Below are 20,242 nucleotides of genomic sequence, written 5' to 3' on the forward strand. Positions count from 1 at the left end.
GTTCAGCATCATGTCCATGTGCTGGGAAGGCTTGCTGTCTCCCAGCCCCTGAATTGCGAACAGACGTCGGGCTCGTTCTGACCGTGATAGTTCGAAGGTCCTGAGGAGGAGAGTCTTAAACGCTGTATATTTATTCAGGGCAGGGGGAGCTGTAATGAAGCCCACCGTTCTGGCTGCAGTGGAGCTCCCCAGAGCCGAGACGACATGGTAGTAGCGTGCGGCGTCGTCTGCAATCCCACGGAGGGCGAACTGCGCCTCCGTCTGAGCGAACCATGCAGCCGCGGACGTCTCCCAAAACTCCGGCAATTTGAGAATAACGGCGTTATTTGCCATGTTCGGTTCAGTCTCGGATACTTCAACGGGACTGACGTCGGGGTCACCAATGTGGTGCCGAGAGACGGGAGTCGGAGGCGGCGTATCAAATGTCACAGCTAGACGTTTATTAACAGACATGAACATGTTGATATCACACACTTAAAACAGGAACTAAAACTGAGTACCACCCACTTAACCCTCCGTACGGAACAATACTCCCAACTATTAGTTCCGGGGGTGAATTATGTTAACCCACCACACACGGCACAAATGTTTTCGGTACAACCCCTGTATTTTAACTTGGAAAAGTCCGAACGAACCCCCTCCTTGTCAACGCCCACCTGGCTGGAGTGTGCCGATTCAAAGAGGAACAGAAAATAGAATTCTCTCGTATGTTCTTGTTTGTGTTCTGGAAATAGAAAATAAACTGCTATTATAGTCACGCCGTCTTCGGTTTCAAAAGGAATATCGAGCTGACAAGTCAATCCGTTTTCGTTTTCAAAAGGAATATCGAACTGACAAAACATACACAGACCCTTCTCCATACTTTTTTCTTCCCATCATTCTGGTACAGGTTGATGTTAGTTTCATCTGTCCAAAGAATGCTGTTCCAGAACAGGGCTGGCTTTTTTAGATGTTTTTTTGTCAAAGTCTAATCTGGCCTTTCTATTCTTGAGGCTTATGAATGGCTTGCACCTTGTGGTGAACCCTCTGTATTTGCTTGTGTGAAGTCTTTCTTTTATGGTACACATGGATAATGATATGCCTACCTCCTGGAGACTGTTCTTCACTTGGCTGGATGTTTTGATGGGGTTTTTCTTTACCATGTAAAGGATCCTGTGATCATCCACCACTCTTGTCTTCCATGGACGTCCAGACCTTTTTGTGGTGCCGAGCTCACCAGTGCATTCTTTTTTTCTCAGAATGTACCAAACTGTTAATTTGGCCAGTATTAATGTTCCCACTATCTCTCTGATGGATTTTTGTTTTGTTTTTACAGCCTAAGGATGGCCTGTTTCAGGCATTTGCATTGAGAGCTCTGTTGACTGCATGTTGTGCATATACAGCAACAGCCTCCAAATGCAAATGCCACACTTGGAATCAACTCAGACCTTTTACCTGCTTAATTGATAAAGAAATAATGAAGGAATAAATAGCCCACCATGAAACAGCTTTTGAGTCAATTGTCTAATTACTTTTGGTTATTATATATAAAAGAGCTATAATTCATAAATGTGAATACCCTTAACCTAAAGCTGAGAGTCTGCACTTTAAGCCCAGTAAATTCTGTTGGAAATCTCATATAAGATACGTTAGATCCAAAGTATCAAGGAGTATTGCAGTATTGTGCAGGGCAAAACATATTCTGGAACAGAGGATGTTGTATACTCTATATTGTTGTCTTGTCTTACCCTATTTGAGTTACTGTGTGGAGATATGGGGAAATGAATATAAAAGCACTTTAAACCCATTGATTACACTACAGAAAAAAGCTATGAGGATTGTACATAAGGTCGGATATCGTGATCACACTAATAACTTGTTCCTAATGTCAAATGCCTTAAAGCTCATGGACTTATTCAAATTTAAATTGGCACAGTTAATGTATAAAGCAAAGACTCAAGAACTCCCACGTTAACAAATGATTTATAGAGAGGGATAAGTGCTGAAGGCGGTGGACCCCAGGAAAGCCTCAGGGCCGGATGGCGTCCTGGGACGGGTGCTGAGGGACTGTGCCGACCAGCTGGCCGGGGTTTTCACCAACATCTTCAACCAGTCCCTGTCCCAGCCAGGCCACCATCCCACCCTGCCTGAAAACCTCAACTATCATCCCAGTCCCGAAGAAAAGCACGGTGAGCTGCCTAAACGACTACCGCCCGGTGGCACTCACACCAATCATCATGAAGTGCTTCGAGAAACTAGTCCGGGCCCACATAGTCACACGCCTCCCGCCCAACCTGGATCCATACCAGTTCGCCTACAGAGCCCACAGGTCCACAGAGGACGCCATCGCGACGACTCTCCACTCCACTCTATCCCACCTGGAGAGGGGAAACAGCTACGCGAGACTGCTCTTTGTGGACTTCAGCTCTGCCTTCAACACCATCCTTCCAGACAGGCTAGTGACCAAACTACTAGACCTGGGACTATCACACTCTATATGTGCATGGATCAAGGACTTCCTGTCTGACCGCCCCTAGAGGGTGCGGGTGGGCTCCCACACCTCCACAGCCCTCAGACTCAGCACTGGGTCCCCCCAGGGCTGCGTGCTAAGCCCCATCCTCTACAACCTCTACACCTACGACTTCACCCCCGTCCACCCCAGCAACTCCATCGTAAAGTTTGCAGACGACACCACCGTGGTGGGCTGCATCTCGGGGGGGGACGAGGCGGCGTACAGGGATGAGGTGGAGCAGCTGGGCAAGCTGTGCAAGGTTAACAACCTGCTGCTGAACCAGTCAAAGACCCAGGAAATCATCGTGGACTTCAGGAGGAAAAAATCTGAGGTCCAGCCCCTGCTCGTCGATGGAGGGAGCGTGGAGAGAGTCTCAACCCTCCGATTCCTGGGGGTGCACATACAGGATGACCTGTCCTGGAAGATCAACACAGCATCCATCATCAAGAAGGCACAACAGCGGCTCTACTTCCTGAGAGTCCTCAGGAAAGACCACATCGGACAGGAGATGCTTGTGACCTTCTACCGCTGCGCAGTGGAGAGCATCCTCACCTACTGCATCTGCGTGTGGTTCTCCAGCTGCACAGCCGCAGAGAGGAATGCGCTACAGAGAGTCGTGAGATCGGCCCAGAAGATCACCGGCGCCCCCCTCCCCTCTCTGGAAGAGCTGTACAACACACGCTGCCTCAGGAAGGCCTCCAAGATCTCCAGAGACCCATCCCACCCTGGGTACGAACACTTTGCTCGGCTGCCCTCGGACAGGCGGTTCAGGACCATGTTCGCAAGGACAAACAGACTGAAGCTCAGCTTCTACCCCAGGGCCATTCAGGCCCTGAACACAGCAAAGACCTAGGTTCTAGGCCCTGGACAATCTAGACAATTTGATGGCAGCTACTAGATTGAAATCAAGTGCAATACTGAAACACAACTGTGAACATTTCAAACCTGCAAACTGCGACACTTTAAATGAATGTGCAATAACACTATGTGCAATATGACAACCCTCGGGTACATAAGGTTCAGAGATAGGAAATGTTAGGATATTTATAGCATAGCATAGAGTACAGCACAGTGTTTTATTTGTACAGTATAGTATAGTGGATAGTGTACATAGCCTTTATTTATGTAAACCAGCTCTTTTCCCTTCTTGTTTTTAGGTTTTTTTCCCTAGCACCAGGGGAGCCCCCCCTCCCAAATTTCGTTGTTTGGTACCTGTACTATATCAATGACAATAAAGACCATTCATTCATTCATTCAGTTGTTAGTTTTGAGGTCTTTTGCCTTACATTCCCACTTTAGCAGATTACATTTCATGCATGTTCATGGGTTTGGGGATTTAAATCTACTAGCCACTCTAGACCTTTCACCCTGAAACTCCCTGTTGTTATGGCAGTATGTTTGAGGTCATTGCCTTGCTGTATGATGAAGTGCCATCCAATGACATTGAAAGCATTTGTTGTCAGCAGTTACATCAATTAAGACAAGTTAGTCAGTCCCAGTGGAAGCCAGAACACCCCCTCCACAAGGGGGCGGCTGTGTCTCAGGAGGTAGAGTCGCCGTCTAATGATCACAAGGTTGGCAGAACAGCGGTTCGAGCCCCGGCTGGCCACATGTCGAAGTGTCCTTGGGCAAGACACTGAACCCCAAAATTGCTCCCAGTGAGCGGGCCGGCGCCTTGCATGGTAGCTTGCCGCCATTGGTGTGTGAATGTGTGTGAATGGGTGAATGAGAGGCCGTTGTAAAGCGCTTTGGAGCAGCAAAAAAAAAAAAAAAGGCGCTATATAAGTGCAGTCTGTTTACCATTTACCATATTTCACTGATGAGGTGGTATGCCAAGGTTACTCCTGTTACTCCCAAGGTCCTCCACATGTTATATTTGCTTGTTTAATGAAACATACTTCATCTTTGGAAAATAATCTTAACCCTTGGACCATAAGGCGTGAAAATTACTGGTTGGTGGACAGTAAACAACAATAAAAGAATAGCCTTATGTAGCCTGATGGTAAAGTTATCTTGAGTCATGATCAGTGTGGAATAGTCAGCTAAAACCACAACAAACATCTTCATTATTCGGCTTAGTTAGTGGTTATTCGTGGTAGTTAGTAATAATAATAATAATAATTATAATTATAATAATAACGCACCTTAGATCATCAGACATTTCAGTGTGGACAGAGTCGCCCTGTCTGTCTGTCGTAAAACAATGCTGGGACACTGCTGACACACTCCAGCCCAGTAGGTGGCGGTAATATACCACAAACGTTGGTTGCCAACCGCCATACAATTCCACTAAAGAAGAACAAGGTATTCGGACTCATGGAGCAGGTTTGCACTAACAGTAGCAGGTTGAAAGGGCATACTGGAGTATGGTGGAGAGAATAGTCCACCTGCAGACGGACATGGTGGTGGAAGCGGACAAGGAAGGACGTGTCTAGTCCGCTTTCTTAAGAGAACAGGACTGATAGGGAACATCTGTCAAACCCGAACACTGTAGGAGTTAACTACCCCCACCAGATGGCGCTAATGCAACATCAAGGATGCAAACTGCCGTTAAACCCAAAAGAAAAAGAAGAAGAAGAAGAAGGTGGAGGTCTGCACATGTGGAGCTGCTGGTGGTCCCGGATCACACACCTCGCCAACGATGGGGAAGAGAAAGCAGAGCAATGACCTCATCAGTCATTTATCCAAAAAGCAGAAGAAACATCTGAAAGAGTTTGGAGAGGAGCATCCGTTCCATGACATGTAGGTCCAGGGTCGACACATCCTCAGCTGTGTAGCTAGCTGTGTAGCTAGCTAAGTAGTAGGAAACTGTCTACCGGTCCATAATAAGCTGAATAAAGTGGTGACATTGTGTTTTCTCTCTGCTAGTGTCAACGAGAAGCCAGAGAAAACACAGATCTTGGACTTGGTGAGTAGACTTGTTTTGCTGCACAGCATGCTTTCACTATTACCTGCTACTAGCCTACCAACCCCAACCCTAACTAGAGAATCTACTTACGGTACTACTACTAACCCCAACCCTAACTAGAGAATCTACTTACTACTACTAACCCTAACCCTAACTAGAGAATCTACTTACTACTACTAACTAACCCCAACCCTAACTAGAGAATCTACTTACTACTACTAACCCCAACCCTAACTAGAGAATCCAGACTCTCAACTAGTTGGAATTAGTACTCTGAACAAGAGAGGGTTCTACGTACTGGTCTGTACTCTACTGGTCTGTACTCTACTGGTCTGTACTCTACTGGTCTGTACTGGTCTGGTCTGTACTGGTCTGTACTGGTCTGTACTGGTCTGTACTGTACTGGTCTGTACTGGTCTGTACTGGTCTGTACTCTACTGGTCTGTACTGGTCTACTCTACTGGTCTGTACTGGTCTGGTCTGTACTGGTCTGTACTGGTCTGGTCTGTACTGGTCTGTACTGGTCTGTACTGTACTGGTCTGTACTGGTCTGTACTGGTCTGTACTGTACTGGTCTGTACTGGTCTGTACTCTACTGGTCTGTACTGGTCTGGTCTGTACTGGTCTGTACTGGTCTGTACTGTACTGGTCTGTACTGGTCTGTACTGTACTGTACTGGTCTGTACTGTACTGGTCTGTACTCTACTCAGTCATTGTTGGTGCTGAGGATAGTTCTGCCTGTATTACTGAGCTGGTGTCTATCCTGGGCTCCTACATGGCTGGTATCTGTCCTGGGCTCCTCCATGGCTGATGTTGCTCTCATCTCTCCAGCTCCCTGACAGCCCGGAGCCGTCTGGGTCTGAGAGTGACGAGGAGGCGGGGCCTGAGCAGCGCTCAGCCTACCAGAGGCTGCTGTCCACGCTGAGCCGGCCAGCAGACCACCATGACAGTGACGACGCAGAGAGCTCCGAGGAAGAGGAGGAGGAAGAGCATCTGGTTGAAGGTAAGTTAGTTTCCCCTCGACACCTCAGGAAAGTGCAACAGTGCAGCTGAGGTTTGGTTTGTGCAAATTTCACGGTGTGTTTTTCCTATGCCTATCTTGCAGCTAAGACCAGTGGTCTCAGTTTGGCAACGTTTCAGATGTCTGAATATTTGTCTGTATGCCTTTGGCTGCTTGCCCGTAGGAGAGAGCGACGCAGACAGCGAGCATGACGATGACGACGGAGAAGAAGAGGAGGATCAAGAAGCAGGAAATGATTTGACTGTGGCGTCGGAGGGAGTGGACGAGGAAGTGGAAGAAGGGCAGAACAGTGAGGATGTGTTGGAGAAGGAAGTGGAAGGAGGAGAGGAGTTCACAGACAAGGAGCACGAGTCTCAGTTCTGTCTGGAGACCAACTTCTCAGGAGGCCAGGGCGGACAGGAGGCCACGGAGCAGAGTACCGCTGAGCAGGAGGACAAGGAAGGTAAGTCAACATGACAGTGCAATAAAATGGGCAAAGTAAAATAAAGTCAGTGGTGCTTACTAGTCTTTATAGAAATGTTAAATGCTTCCTTTTTCCCCCTGAATATAGGACATAATGTGGACACAATGTCTCCATCACTAATCCCATTGAATCTAAATTCGGACTAGAATCTCACATTTTAAGTTCAGCAATTTGTTCATATGCGTATTAATGACGCCCCACGCGATTTATAAGCATTTTTCCCCCCCAGATAAAGTTAAACCAGAAACTACATTTGCAGCTGTATCACTCAGAAATAACTTTAGATAACTGAAGTTGGGTTTTTGTGTAGTTTCATGTTGACTTTTTGATTGCCATATGCTTACCCCGGGAACTACGTTTCCCTTTGGCAGTTGGCGTGTCCAGTGCCACATTTTTCTACGGTTTTCATCAGAGCTGTGTGTATTTTATCACAAAGTTCATTTTAAATCTTGTGAGATTCAGCAAAAATAAGCCTGGATTTTCCTTTAGCGACGTTGATGGAATACCCCCCCAGCCTCCTTAGCTGACTGTCGCTCTTCTTTCTGTTTCATCCAGACACCTTCATGCAGCATCTCAACATGGAGCTGAGTGAGGAGGAGGTGAAGAGCATCTCTTCTGGCACAAAGACCAGATCTCAGGTCAAGGTGAGCAGCCGCTCTGCACAGTCAATATTGTGATCTGTGTGATCTTCAGCAGTGGTGTCGTCTACATGATACGCAGGACTAGGCCGTATACCCACTAGGAAAGGCCAAGGATTTCCATATATCCACTTAAAAATGTGTGAGGATACGTAACAGAGTTTTGTGACAGAACTTTCACTTTCATTCATAAAATTCACCCCGTCTGTGTTACGAAGCACTTGACTTTTGGACCATTGGGACTGACTATAGCGTCATATACCATCAACGGGGGGAAAATGCGACATGAAATATGTCAAAATGCAGCACTATCATGCACAAATCAGCCGTATAACATAATGTTAGTATATATAACGTAATGTTATATAAATATATACATGTATATATATATATATATATATATATAACGTTAGACAGGGAGCGCAGATTTATTTTTATGGCCTTCCGAAATGAACGTTGAGGCTGGGAGGGAAAAATCACAATATACCCACTAGAAAACACTAGACTACACCACTGGTCTTCAGTCAATATTGTGATCCATGTGATCTTCAATTGTGATTGTATTTAATTAGGCTGGATACCTTTTTGAGATCTGCAGATGAAATAATTACCCCAGTGTGAACAGTTAGCTTTCAGTGGATTCCTACTACTCTACATGACTAACATGAAGGGCTTTCATTTGTGGTTCATTCACTCAGGTTAAGATGGGGGATGTTACACTGACTGTTCTGTTAAACTGATTAATTCATCAAACCAATTATAGAATTAGTTGGAATTTCTTGTCCTTTCCCTTGAATCTGCCCGTCTTCAATGTAGGCTGTACAGGCTAGCTGTTCTTGTCTGCTGGTTTACAGAATAGTGGCAGCCGTGAGCATGTTGCATGTTAATGTGTGTCCACGCGTTTGTTGACAGTGTGAATCCCCATGTTGTGTTCCTCACTTAATATCACCGTTGTCCTCCCGCACACAGTGGCCACGCCTAGGCACCCTTCTCTGCTCCTCCCCCCTGGACAAGTTCGGCCCTGTCCGCCAGGACAGAAGCACCAGCCCCCTAGTCCTCCACAAAGCCCTGGAGGCCAACTGGACGTCCCTGAACCAGCCCTCCAGCCTCAGAGGAGGGGAGCCAGAGGAGAACAGCACGCTGCAGCAGGAGCTGCTGGGCCTCATGGGCTCCTACAGGGACGTGTACTTCCCAGAGAGGTCGCCGCTGAGCGAGGGCAGCCAGGTGCGCAGCGCCTACTGCCTCCACGCCCTCAACCACGTGCTGAAGGCCAACGCCCGTGTCCTGGAACACAACGCCCAGCTGAGGGGGGGTCAGGCAGAGGGCAAGGCGGGGGCGGAGCCCCAGGACGAGCACAGGGACCAGGGCCTGACCCGGCCTAAGGTAATGCAGCTTAAGTGAAACAAATGTTCACATTATTTCGGCAACGTGCTTGAATAGCACTTGTAACAGGGCCAGAATTTCACTTAACATTACATGGCGTAATTGTCTAATTTATTAGGTATGCTTTTAATAACAAAAAGCAAAGAGCATCAGGCTATTGATTCATATGATGTGCTATGTGCAGAGATATGTACAGTGGGGTGCAAACATGTGGGCACCCTGTTAAGCCTCATTATGTAATAACCTGCACATTATGTAATAAATCACCTGAACGAAAAATGTAATACGTTTACTGTATTATGTAATACATGTATTACATATTGTTCAGGTTATTACAAAATGCGGCGGTTGCACTTTTTTGTAACACAATTGAATTCTTTTGGTATAAATTCTATGTAATAAATATATTTGACCGTGAAAAGCATTTTAATCCTCCACCAGTTTAACGCCCGGTCACAGTTCACAAGCTCACCGATATGTTATTTAAAAAACAACAAAAACAACACACACGTGGTCCAACGCTGTAACTGACGTCTGTCTCTGGCCAGGTGCTGGTCCTGGTGCCGTTCCGTGACGGAGCCCTGCGCGTGGTCCAGACGCTCATCAGCCTCATGGAGACCAAGGGCAAGAAGATGGACGTCAGCAACAAGAAGAGGTTCAAGGATGAGTTTGGGGAGGAGCCAGGGGACACCAAGCCCGTCGACCACTTCAGACCAGACGACTTCAACGCCGTGTTCTCTGGCAACGTGGACGACCACTTCAGAATAGGTCTGCTAGCCGATACGGAGCTGGCAGAAAACCCATGTTATTGAAATGTTTGTGTACATAAGTTGGTTGTTTTTAGGGCTCTGCACCATGCATATGTGGAACATGCTAGTCTGCATTACACTGAAATCACCTAAGCTACACACACAGAAGTGGCGTCTGCTAGGTTCTAATAAGGAACCTTTCCATAAATGCTTGGTTTTCCCCAGGGTTATGTATGTTAAGGCCCATTCATATTGAAATATATTGAATTCCCGGATGTGGATGTTTTTTTATACCACACAACCAGCCTTGTGGATAACTATTCATGTTCAGTGGGCTTGATTTGGCAATATTTTCACGTAAAACTATCTGGATTGTTCATCACCAGTACCAGTACCAGTACCAGTACCAGTACCAGTACCAGAACCTGAAAAAAGATGTTTACCCCCATGGCTGCACCCCTCTAACCCTCCTACCCTCTTACTATCTTACTCTCTTACTCTCTTACCCTCCAACCCTCTTACCCTCTTACCGTGGCGTTTGCCTCCCCTCTCCAACCCAACCAGGCGTGTCCATCCTGAGGAGAAGCATGCGTCTCTACGCGCCCTTCTACTCCTCTGACATCATCATCGCCTCGCCGCTGGGCCTACGCACGGAGCTGGGGGCCGAGGGGGAAACCAAGCGGGACTTTGACTTCCTGTCCTCCATCGAGCTGCTGGTGGTGGACCAGGCTGACGTGATGCTCATGCAGAACTGGGAGCATGTCCTGGTAAGGTCCATACATTTAAACCAGGGGTGCCCAAATGTTTGCACCCCACTGTACCTAAATCAGATCTATATATATATATATAAGTGGTCACTACACTGTGACCCGGCAGTGTGACGGGTTTAATTCCAGTTCCATCCGTCAGTCATCCCATCCCTCCCTTCACAGTTTCAACCCCCCATTTCCCCACAATGACATGTTTCAGCACGTGATGAAGCATGTGAACCTGCAGCCCCTGGACGCCCATGGCGTGGACTTCTCCCGGGTCCGCATGTGGAACCTGAACAACTGGGCCAAACACTACCGGCAGACGCTGGTGCTGAGCAGCATCCAGGACCCCCAGATCAACAGCATCCTCTCCAGACACTGCTGCAACTACCGCGGACAGGTCGCTGTGCACCTTCAGCTCAGTCTGGGCACTTCACTACGTCGACATGCTAGAAACACATCAACACATAAAAAAAACACAGCACATAATTAGATGATCACACAGCCCCAAACACAAACACGTCCCAAAACGAAAGTATTTGTAAGTCTCCCTTACCAGTAGCCTATGGCAAACGAGTCTGTAGTCTTGGCACTTCACAACATTTCTACATCCATTAGCATGGAGTTACTTCAGAATATATAGGGTTATTATATGGATATATTTCTATATCCATCTTGTTTTTTGGGGATATTAGGCATTGTGTTTTGGAATTTCAGTAGCCTGCTTTCCATGACCCCCCAAAAAGTATTTTGCACACAAGAGAAATCAATAAAAGTAGGAAAGTTTAGGGACTGCCCACTGTCTCTGCTTGCAACAGCCTAAACTGAAATGTTGCACTTCTTAAGTTGTCTGTTTGCGAGCAGAGACAGCTAGTCTCTGAATGAACGCCTGCGTTCCACCAGTGTGCTGGGTTTGTAGCCCACAACTCACACATTTCATGACTCATACTTTTCACGTTTTTATTCCAGGTTGCCTCAAAGAATATGCCTAAAACAGGCTCCATCTGCCAGGTCCTGGTGCAGCTGCCTCATGTGTTCCAGATGATCCCCTCTGACAGCTTCATGGATCAGGAAGCACGGTACGCTCAGACTCTCTAACATCCCTTCAGGCCGAGGGCTTCTGTATCCAGGTGTCCAGGGATTCTCTAGCCAGGTGTCCAGGCCTTCTCTAGCCAGGTGTCCAGGGCTTCTGTATCCAGGTGTCCAGGGCTTCTCTAGCCAGGTGTCCAGGGCTTCTGTATCCAGGTGTCCAGGGATTCTCTAGCCAGGTGTCCAGGGCTTCTCTAGCCAGGTGTCCAGGGATTCTCTAGCCAGGTGTCCAGGGCTTCTCTAGCCAGGTGTCCAGGGCTTCTCTAGCCAGGTGTCCAGGGCTTCTCTAGCCAGGTGTCCAGGGCTTCTGTATCCAGGTGTCCAGGGCTTCTCTAGCCAGGTGTCCAGGGCTTCTGTATCCAGGTGTCCAGGGATTCTCTAGCCAGGTGTCCAGGGCTTCTCTAGCCAGGTGTCCAGGCCTTCTCTAGCCAGGTGTCCAGGCCTTCTCTAGCCAGGTGTCCAGGGCTTCCAACCCTCGGGTACATAAGGTTCAGAATAGGAAATGTTAGGATATTTTTAGCATAGCATAGAGTACAGCACAGTGTTTTATTTGTATAGTATAGTGCAGGGGTAGGCAACCTTTTTGATATGAAGTGCCATTTTAAAATGTTCTTGTTAGTCAGTGTGCCAACCACAATATCAACATTAATTATGACTCGACATCAAACCAAACAGACCAACTGATCTGCAATTTTATTCCACAACATGAACAACAATTTTCAGCAAAGAGCCATGTATGCAAAGCCATGTATGCTAAATAAACAGGCCTAACAGTCAACTAACTGAAACTTGAACAAAATGACCAACATAACATCTAAGACAACTAAACGTTGTGATGCGTAGCACAACTTTAAGCAAATTGGAGTGCTCAATTTCTACCAAAGTTGCAATGCTGCTAACTGCGCTCCCTATGGTTATCATTTTAATAAGTAGGCCTAACTGGATGGTGATTATACAAGGGTCTTACTTGTATGAATTATAATTTATATTTATATAATTATTTGGTTGTTACTTACATTTTATTCTTTTATTCCAACCACAACAAACATTTTTTTGGGGTTGCAAAGAGCTATGTATGCAAAGCCATGTAAACAGTCCTAACAATCAATGTGATCCCTGGCCCTGTAACCTTTGCTCAACTCCATTATCTGGGGGTGGTACTTGGTCACTTTAAGTAACATGGCATGTCATTCACATCTACAGGCTAAACACCGTCGCATCTTTTAAACCAGCGGTCTGCTGCGCTTTCACGTTTTCTGCCATTTCTCCTATTCTTCGTTCCACACTTCTGGCTGACACTGGGATGTCTTTTATTCTTGATTTTATTGTGTCTTTGTTTGATAAGCCTTCAAACAAAACATCTGAGCTACAGAGGAAAGCCTCCTTAATATATTCTCCATCAGTGAATGGCTTTCCACGTTTCGCAATGCAATGAGCAATGAGCAATGCGAAAGCTTGCTTCAGTTGCGTGATTTTTAGCAGTGGCAAATGCTTTAAAGGTGCTGGCCTGCTTCCCATACCTTGACACAGCACGTCTTATTGATTCGGCCTTGTCTGTTTCATCCTTGAACGACTTCTGATGTTTGGTCTCATAATGCCGTTTAACGCTTGAAGTTCGGCAAACAACATTTTCGTGACATAGGACACATACAGCACGGTCTTTCTGGGACACAAAACCCCACTCTTATTATATATTATTATTATATTGTTATGTGTGCTTAACAGTAACACTTGTATCGAATCGAATTCAGAATTTTACTTCTGCGCCAGAATACGGCTCTCGTGGAGTGGAAGAGAGACTAGGGCTGCATTCGTAAATTCGCCCTGAGAGCGCCGGAGCGTCCCCGAGACTGCCTCTAGTCCAATCAAATTACTTGGTCCCATTATGACGTTGAACCCAGTGTGCGCGAATTTACGAACGCGGCCAACATAAAATACAATAAAAACATTCTCCCATTCTCGCACTTATTGCTTGCGTGCCACTGTTTAAGCTGTCGCGTGCCACAGGTTGCCGACCCCTGGTATAGTGGATAGTGTATATAGCCTTTATTTATGTAAACCAGCTCTTTTCCCTTCTTGTTTTTAGTAAAAAAAAAATCCTAGCACCAGGGGAGCCCCCCCTCCCAAATTTCGTTGTATGGTACCTGTACTGTATTAATGACAATAAAGACCATTCATTCATTCATTCATTCATTCATTCAGAAAACGGTAATAAAACCAGCAGTGATTGAGATTGAGATTGAGATTGAGAATGTTTATTTTGGTCCCCTATACAATTCACAATACAGATATAAGAAAATGTACATAGTCACAATTTATAACATCAGGACCAAAAAGGTGTAGGCTGAAGCCGTGGCTTATTGCGCCTACCCTTGTTACATGTATGCATGTCCCCCCATGAATGCATCATCAAAACATTGAAACTTTTATAAACAAAATGTCACTTACGCATGTCAACAAAAAGTTCAAAAATAATAATTATATATATATATTTAAACCTCTGTTTTATACTTGTTAATCATCTTATTTTTAAATATTTTTTTAAATCCTTTTAATGTACTACACATTTTCATTTCCTTTTCAAAAGTATTCCATAAATTAACTCCTTTAACTGTTATACATCTTTGTTTTGCATTTGTTCTAATCTTTGTTTTCATAAACATACATATTCCTCTGAGTTCATAATTACTCTGTCTAACTTGAAATAGTCTCTGGATACAGTCTGGAAGCATCTTATTTTTTACTTTATGCATTACTTGTGCCATTTTGAAGTCCACCAATTCTTTAAATTTGAGATCATAGGTGTTTATGAATAATTTGTTAATTTGTTACCTTTAGTTGTAGGTCAAACAGACTAGAACACAGCCATGCAACAAACTCAAACTGCAGCTAAAAGATTAATCACCATTACCATGCCCAATAGATTAATCACCATTACCATGCCCAATAGATTAATCACCATTACCATGCCCAATAGATTAATCACAGGGATTAAAGTTCTCCGTCGCTACGACGGATTTCCGTCAATTTTTTCCAAGTCGCGACGGATTTCCGTCAATTGGCTACATATGTCCAGTGTATTAGAACCACTCTACTACGGAGTGTTTGTCCGTGAATAACACCGGCTATGCCCCGGGGTAGAAACACAAGACTTTGGCTGGATAAGGTCTACAGGTCTCCACGGTCATTTTAAGCCGTCAACCAGCCCGCTACGACCACGGGAAGTCATGTTAAAAGTGAAGTTACTTCTGTTAAACTGGCGCTAAGCTAACATCGCTAGTCGCTAACTCCCTCCTGGCCTTAAAGAGACAAGCGCCCTTTTCTCATCTCAATCTCAAAGAGCTTCATTAGCTCACCACATCTACACATTTGGTCCCACACACTCCAGATTTGAACCCAAGGTTCTACCCAGGGTTAGTTACCCCTGGTAGAAAGCCCTTTGCTCTCAGACCTTCAGAACCCATTGAAAGTAGTGGAGGTACTCCAGAAGTCCAAATGCATCTCTAACCCTAGGAAACCCTAGGAAGCCCTAACCCTAATGGCATGAAAATGCAACATGTTGTACTCCCTGTACCCCTGTACGTGTGAGAACATGTCTTTTTACACTAGGCACTTCACATCAAGCATTAGAGCTCCCTACAGGTTCCCGCTAGCTCGCGTGCAAGGCCTCCCAGGAATGGCCTAGGACTCTGAAAGTTGATTTGGTACAATGTAGGGATACAATCAAGGAGTGTGTAGAGTTTGGTGACTGTGACTCTTTCCATGCCCGTTCCCTGGGCCCAAACGTACGCCAGCAGCAGCCACCCACTTTAATGAAGGCTTTTCCGGCCTAGTGGTTAAAGGAAGGTTAAAGGACTTTAGCTCAGCAACCACAAGTGCCACAGACACGGTTCAGATATTTTACGAATCGGCTCGGCCCCACCGACAGGCCACACCCACTTTCATACAAGCCACTCCCCCTAATTGTCTAAGCCACACCCATTATCTGATTATTTGTATGTCAGAGTCAACCCTTGCAATAAGTATCAATTTTATTTCATGAATTGAAAACAGCATTGATATCACATAAATCAGAATCAGAATCAGAAGACTTTTATTGCCATGACATGTAAACATGTTAGGAATTTGGTTTGGAACAATGGAGCACGGTTTACAGCAGGACAGGTGCAAGACAGGACAAGACAGTGCAAACCAACATCGAAGTGCAAGAGTCATAATTAATATAAATATAAAGTGCAGAGATCAAGTGTTCAAGTGTTCATATCCAGACAGTCCAGTGGGGGTGGAGGGAGGGTAGATAGATAGATAGGGGGTCAGGTCAGGGGGGGGGGGGGCAGCGGCATTTAGGAGCCGGATGGCTGTGGGGAAAAAGCTGTTTGTATGTCGGGCCTTCACAGTTTTTAGGGACCGCACCCTCCTGCCTGAGGGGAGCGGGGCGAAGAGACCGTGTCCTGGGTGTGCGGGGTCAGCCATGATCTTCCTGGCCCTCCCCAAAGCCCTACTTTTAAACAGGGCCTCAAGGGGGGGCAAAGGGCAGCCAATCACCCTCTCCGCCGAGCGTATCACATAAAAGCAAACTGGCAATAGAAAAGCTGTTCAAAAGAATCTTCTTCCCTTAAAACGCTAACGTTATAAAATACAAACATATAGTGGAGGTTAAAATGAGAATATGACTTGGCTTGAACAAATTTTCAGTCAGGAGATTTTTTTTTGCTTTAATCCCTGTGCCATTACCATGCCCAATAGATTAATCACCATTACCATGCCCAATAGATTAATCACCATTACCATGCCCAATAGATTAAGAAAACCCTATCAAATGCTCTCTGAACCAATAAATACAAAAATACAAATAATTTTGGGACAAATAAAAAATGTTGGCCTAAACCAGCAAAGTGGTCAATCTGTCTCATGACAGTCACAACACAGACAGACCAGTTTTAACCTTGTCATTACTATTCCAGTTCAAATAATTCAACTATTCAACCATGCAGACATACTCGTATTCCTCATTGGAACAAAGGAACAAAATGCCTGTTATGTTATTTATGGCAAGTCAATCTGTGCCTGCCTGGAATCTGATGTTTTGGCAGTTAGTGAGTTAATTACAATCAAATAATGCATCACAATAAAGTAAAAGCAACTAGCACCTACTGACCAGATTCACGAGCCAGGAGCCATGTCCCTGCCAAGATTATAACATCACAGTTTGATTTTTTTGTTTACTTTTGTTACACCTGTGGAATGAATGAATCTCTGGTACTTCCAGACTCAGATCTTCAGATGAACTGAATTGAATGAAACATGACCTGTTGTATTAACCCTGCAGGTTCCAGTTCTTTGTGGACAAGGTCCTCCCCCAGTACAGGGAGTCCGTCATGTCCCACACCCTGGTCTACGTCCCCTCCTACTTCGACTACGTCCGGCTGCGCAACTTCATGAAGAAGGAGGAGATCGACTTCGCCAGCCTCTGCGAGTACTCCAGCAAGTCAGAGGTGTCCAGAGCCAGGCACTTCTTTCAGAAGGGGGACACGCAGTTCCTGCTCTTCACCGAACGCTTCCACTTCTACAAGAGGTAAATCTGGGCCCCGCCCCATTAAACCTACTGTCAGTCAAAAGGAAAGGCTGGCCCCGCCCCTTTGAACCTACTGTCAGTCAAGAGGTACATCTGGCCCCGCCCCTTTAAACCTAATGTCAGTCAAAAGGAAAGGCTGGCCCCTCCCCTTTAAACCTACTGTCAGTCATTGAAGGCCTATACACATGACCTGTAACACTACTTTCAGTCATAGAAGACCTATACACATGACCTGTAACACTACTGTCAGTCATAGAAGACTATACACATGACCTGTAACACTACTGTCAGTCATAGAAGGCCTATACACATGACCTGTAACACTACTGTCAGTCATAGAAGGCTATACACATGACCTGTAACACTACTGTCAGTCATAGAAGGCTATACACATGACCTGTAACACTACTGTCAGTCATAGAAGGCTATACACTCTGCCCGTATCTCTCTCAAGACTACGCCTGGCAGTCGAGGGATCAACAAACCCAGAGTCTCATTGAAGGCCTGAAGCCCTTCTGAAATAACCTTTATAAAAAATAAAAAAACTTGCAGAAATCCCTGATCTTGTTCAAGAGGTACCACTGGTGTTTGGCATCCAGTCCTCCGAGGGTAGTCCTGTCAAGTAGAAGGTTTGCCCTGCATAGAGTACTGTCTGGTCTGAGTACTGTATAGTCTTTCACTTATACATGGCTAAAATGCTAACGGCTAAGGCTAATGATGGGGTCAGAGAACCATTCCTCCCATCCTTTGAACCATTCCTCTCATCCTTTGAACCATTCCTCTCATCCCCCGTCATCAGATACAACATCAAGGGGATCCAGAACCTGATCTTCTACAGCCTGCCCTCCTACCCCCACTTCTACAGCGAGGTGTGCAACATGCTGCAGACGGGCGGCCGGGGCGAGGAGGCCAGCTGGACCTGCACAGCGCTCTACTCACGCTACGACGCCCAGCGCCTAGCCGCCATCACCGGGGCTCAGAGAGCCGCCCAGATGCTGCAGTCCCAGAAGCCCGCGCACCTGTTTATTACGGGAGAGGAGGATAAGAAGACTGACTGATTGAACGGAGGGGAGGGGACACATGTGAAACAGTGTTAACAGATGACCTCCAGAGGGACGGGACCCAGGATGTTGTTATGGTGTACTTGTGTCTGAACTTTTGCTTGGCCTGGATGAGTAGATTCATATCTATTCTGGACAGTACCTGTCCTTCTTGTAATTGGGTGTAATGTGGACATCTAACCTGAGTATCATGTTATGGCTCCTCCTGTTTCTGGAGGATTTTTTTTTTGTTGACATTATTGTGTCTTCCTGTATGATATTGGCTATGTACTTCATATGCGTATTGCAAGAAATGTTAGCATTACTCATTAGGTTTGGGTGGTATTATGGTTACCGTAAACCGTGATAATTTAAAAATAGCAACGGTGTCAATACCGTCATAAAATAAATGAGCCAGCACCACTGTCTGGTTGAAGACGCTACAGAAAGTGATGACAGAACTTTTTGTAAAAAAAACTTTGTTTGTCAAATAAATAACCTGTAAAAAAGACTATTTAGCAGCAGCCATGGTTGTGTGTCACGTGACCGCTTCTCCTCAGAAGAAGGATGCGCGATTATAGCACTCGTCTGCTGTAACACTCTCTGCGCTTTGTACTGAGGTGAGTGTTGGTCAGTGTTTCCCATACATAGTCGAATCTGTCCTGACAGTGTCGTTACGAACCACAAGTATTTTTACCGCTGTTTTTATTTATTTTAAACTCATTTTTCAGCACTGCTCGTGGGAAGTGTTCGAGCAGGTTCGCAGAAAGGATAGAGCCTTACACCAGCCGCTGTCACAACCCTATTACTCATGTTATTCTGTCTCCATTCGTGTAAGTTTGAGATGTCACCTGAACCACACTGAACCATGCTTCTAGATCTCAGTATCTAGGCTATTTTACAGTTTTAAGATTTTTTTTTTACCTTGAGTTGAATCCTCTTCTTTACAAACCCGAACCGTCAGACGGTGGTTCGGCGGAGCTGTGTGTCGGCCAGACGGTGGCTAACCGGAGCCGTGTGTCGGCCAGCTAGCTTTACCGAGATCATCCCGGTTGCTAGGAGACGCTGCGGGCTGTAGATGTATCATCCAGGCAGGACAGGTGAACACCTCCTCACACCAACGGGTCTCACAGGTACGTTTTTATGATTAAATGCAGCTAATTAATGGTTTGAAATTACTGAACACATCTAATTGTACATTCTATATGACGTTTTGCTGTCTTTTTGCCCAAGAACAGTCGCTCATGTTGTTGAGGTAAATATATCAGGCCATGCTGCCTAGCTGTGGTAACAGGCCTCTATCTAGAATATAATTTAATAGAATACAGAATAATAACTTAATTTTTTACCTTTGAAAACTACAGATTCATGTGTACGTGTGGCGTGAGGATTAAATAGTACAATAATAATTACCGAAAATAATAGCACAATGTAGGCTGCACAAAATAAGACAGACAGCATACAATACGCCATAGGAGACAATCACAAAACATTGTATGGGTCACTAGAGTGCTGTCGTCTCTGTGGTCATGTTTATGTAATACTAATACTAACTGACACTACCAGTAGTCTAAGTAACGTTTACAGCTTGATGTCCATACATATCAAGGACGTGCCGTCCATATAAGAGTAAGCAGTGCTTACCCAACGAAAAAATAAAAAAGGACTGAAAATATTAAAATAAAAGTGCATGTAACCGTTTGTTTGTTTTCATTAAAAGAGTCGTATTTTAGGTCCCAGGGCAGCAGGAGTCATTCATTTTGACGTTGCATTTTTAGCGCCACATGCAGGAGTAAGCACTTCCTACTCTGCCTGCATTGCGTTACATTATAAGCACTTCTCTCTCTGCTTTCCCTCGCGTACATTCGAATGCGTGAAAATGTATTTTTTATTTTTTTCGATGCTTCAGCCCGCTGTTTAATGCTTACAGCCAATCAGTAGTTCTTTCATTCCGATAAGAGCTACTGATTGGCTCTTATCACTTTCAAGTTCACTTAAGTTTCACACTACTTTCTCTCGCCCGGCAGAATAGCTTATGCTAGCTAGCTCAAACGATCTAAATAATAATAATCAATAAGGATAACTTGCTTGATTTTGTGAATATGGACATTACTGTCAGCGACCTAAAGGGAT

At 45.4% G+C, this 20,242-nt stretch overlaps 1 protein-coding gene across 1 annotated transcript; it reads left to right on the plus strand.

Moving 5' to 3' along the window:
• Positions 1–5,106: 5,106 nt before the first annotated feature.
• utp25 (UTP25 small subunit processor component) lies at positions 5,107–18,620 on the plus strand. The gene is made up of 12 exons (XM_080538710.1): positions 5,107–5,233; positions 5,360–5,399; positions 6,231–6,402; positions 6,584–6,862; positions 7,439–7,527; positions 8,491–8,904; positions 9,453–9,672; positions 10,218–10,420; positions 10,623–10,805; positions 11,375–11,484; positions 16,824–17,069; positions 17,869–18,620. The coding sequence occupies exons 1-12, from the start codon at positions 5,133–5,135 to the stop codon at positions 18,125–18,127; spliced, it is 2,316 nt and encodes a 771-aa protein (XP_080394836.1). The 5' UTR covers positions 5,107–5,132; the 3' UTR covers positions 18,128–18,620.
• Positions 18,621–20,242: the final 1,622 nt, after the last annotated feature.

This window comes from Nansenia antarctica (genome assembly GCF_963989245.1).
Source record: "Nansenia antarctica genome assembly, chromosome: 8".
NCBI classification, from domain to species: domain Eukaryota; kingdom Metazoa; phylum Chordata; class Actinopteri; order Argentiniformes; family Microstomatidae; genus Nansenia; species Nansenia antarctica.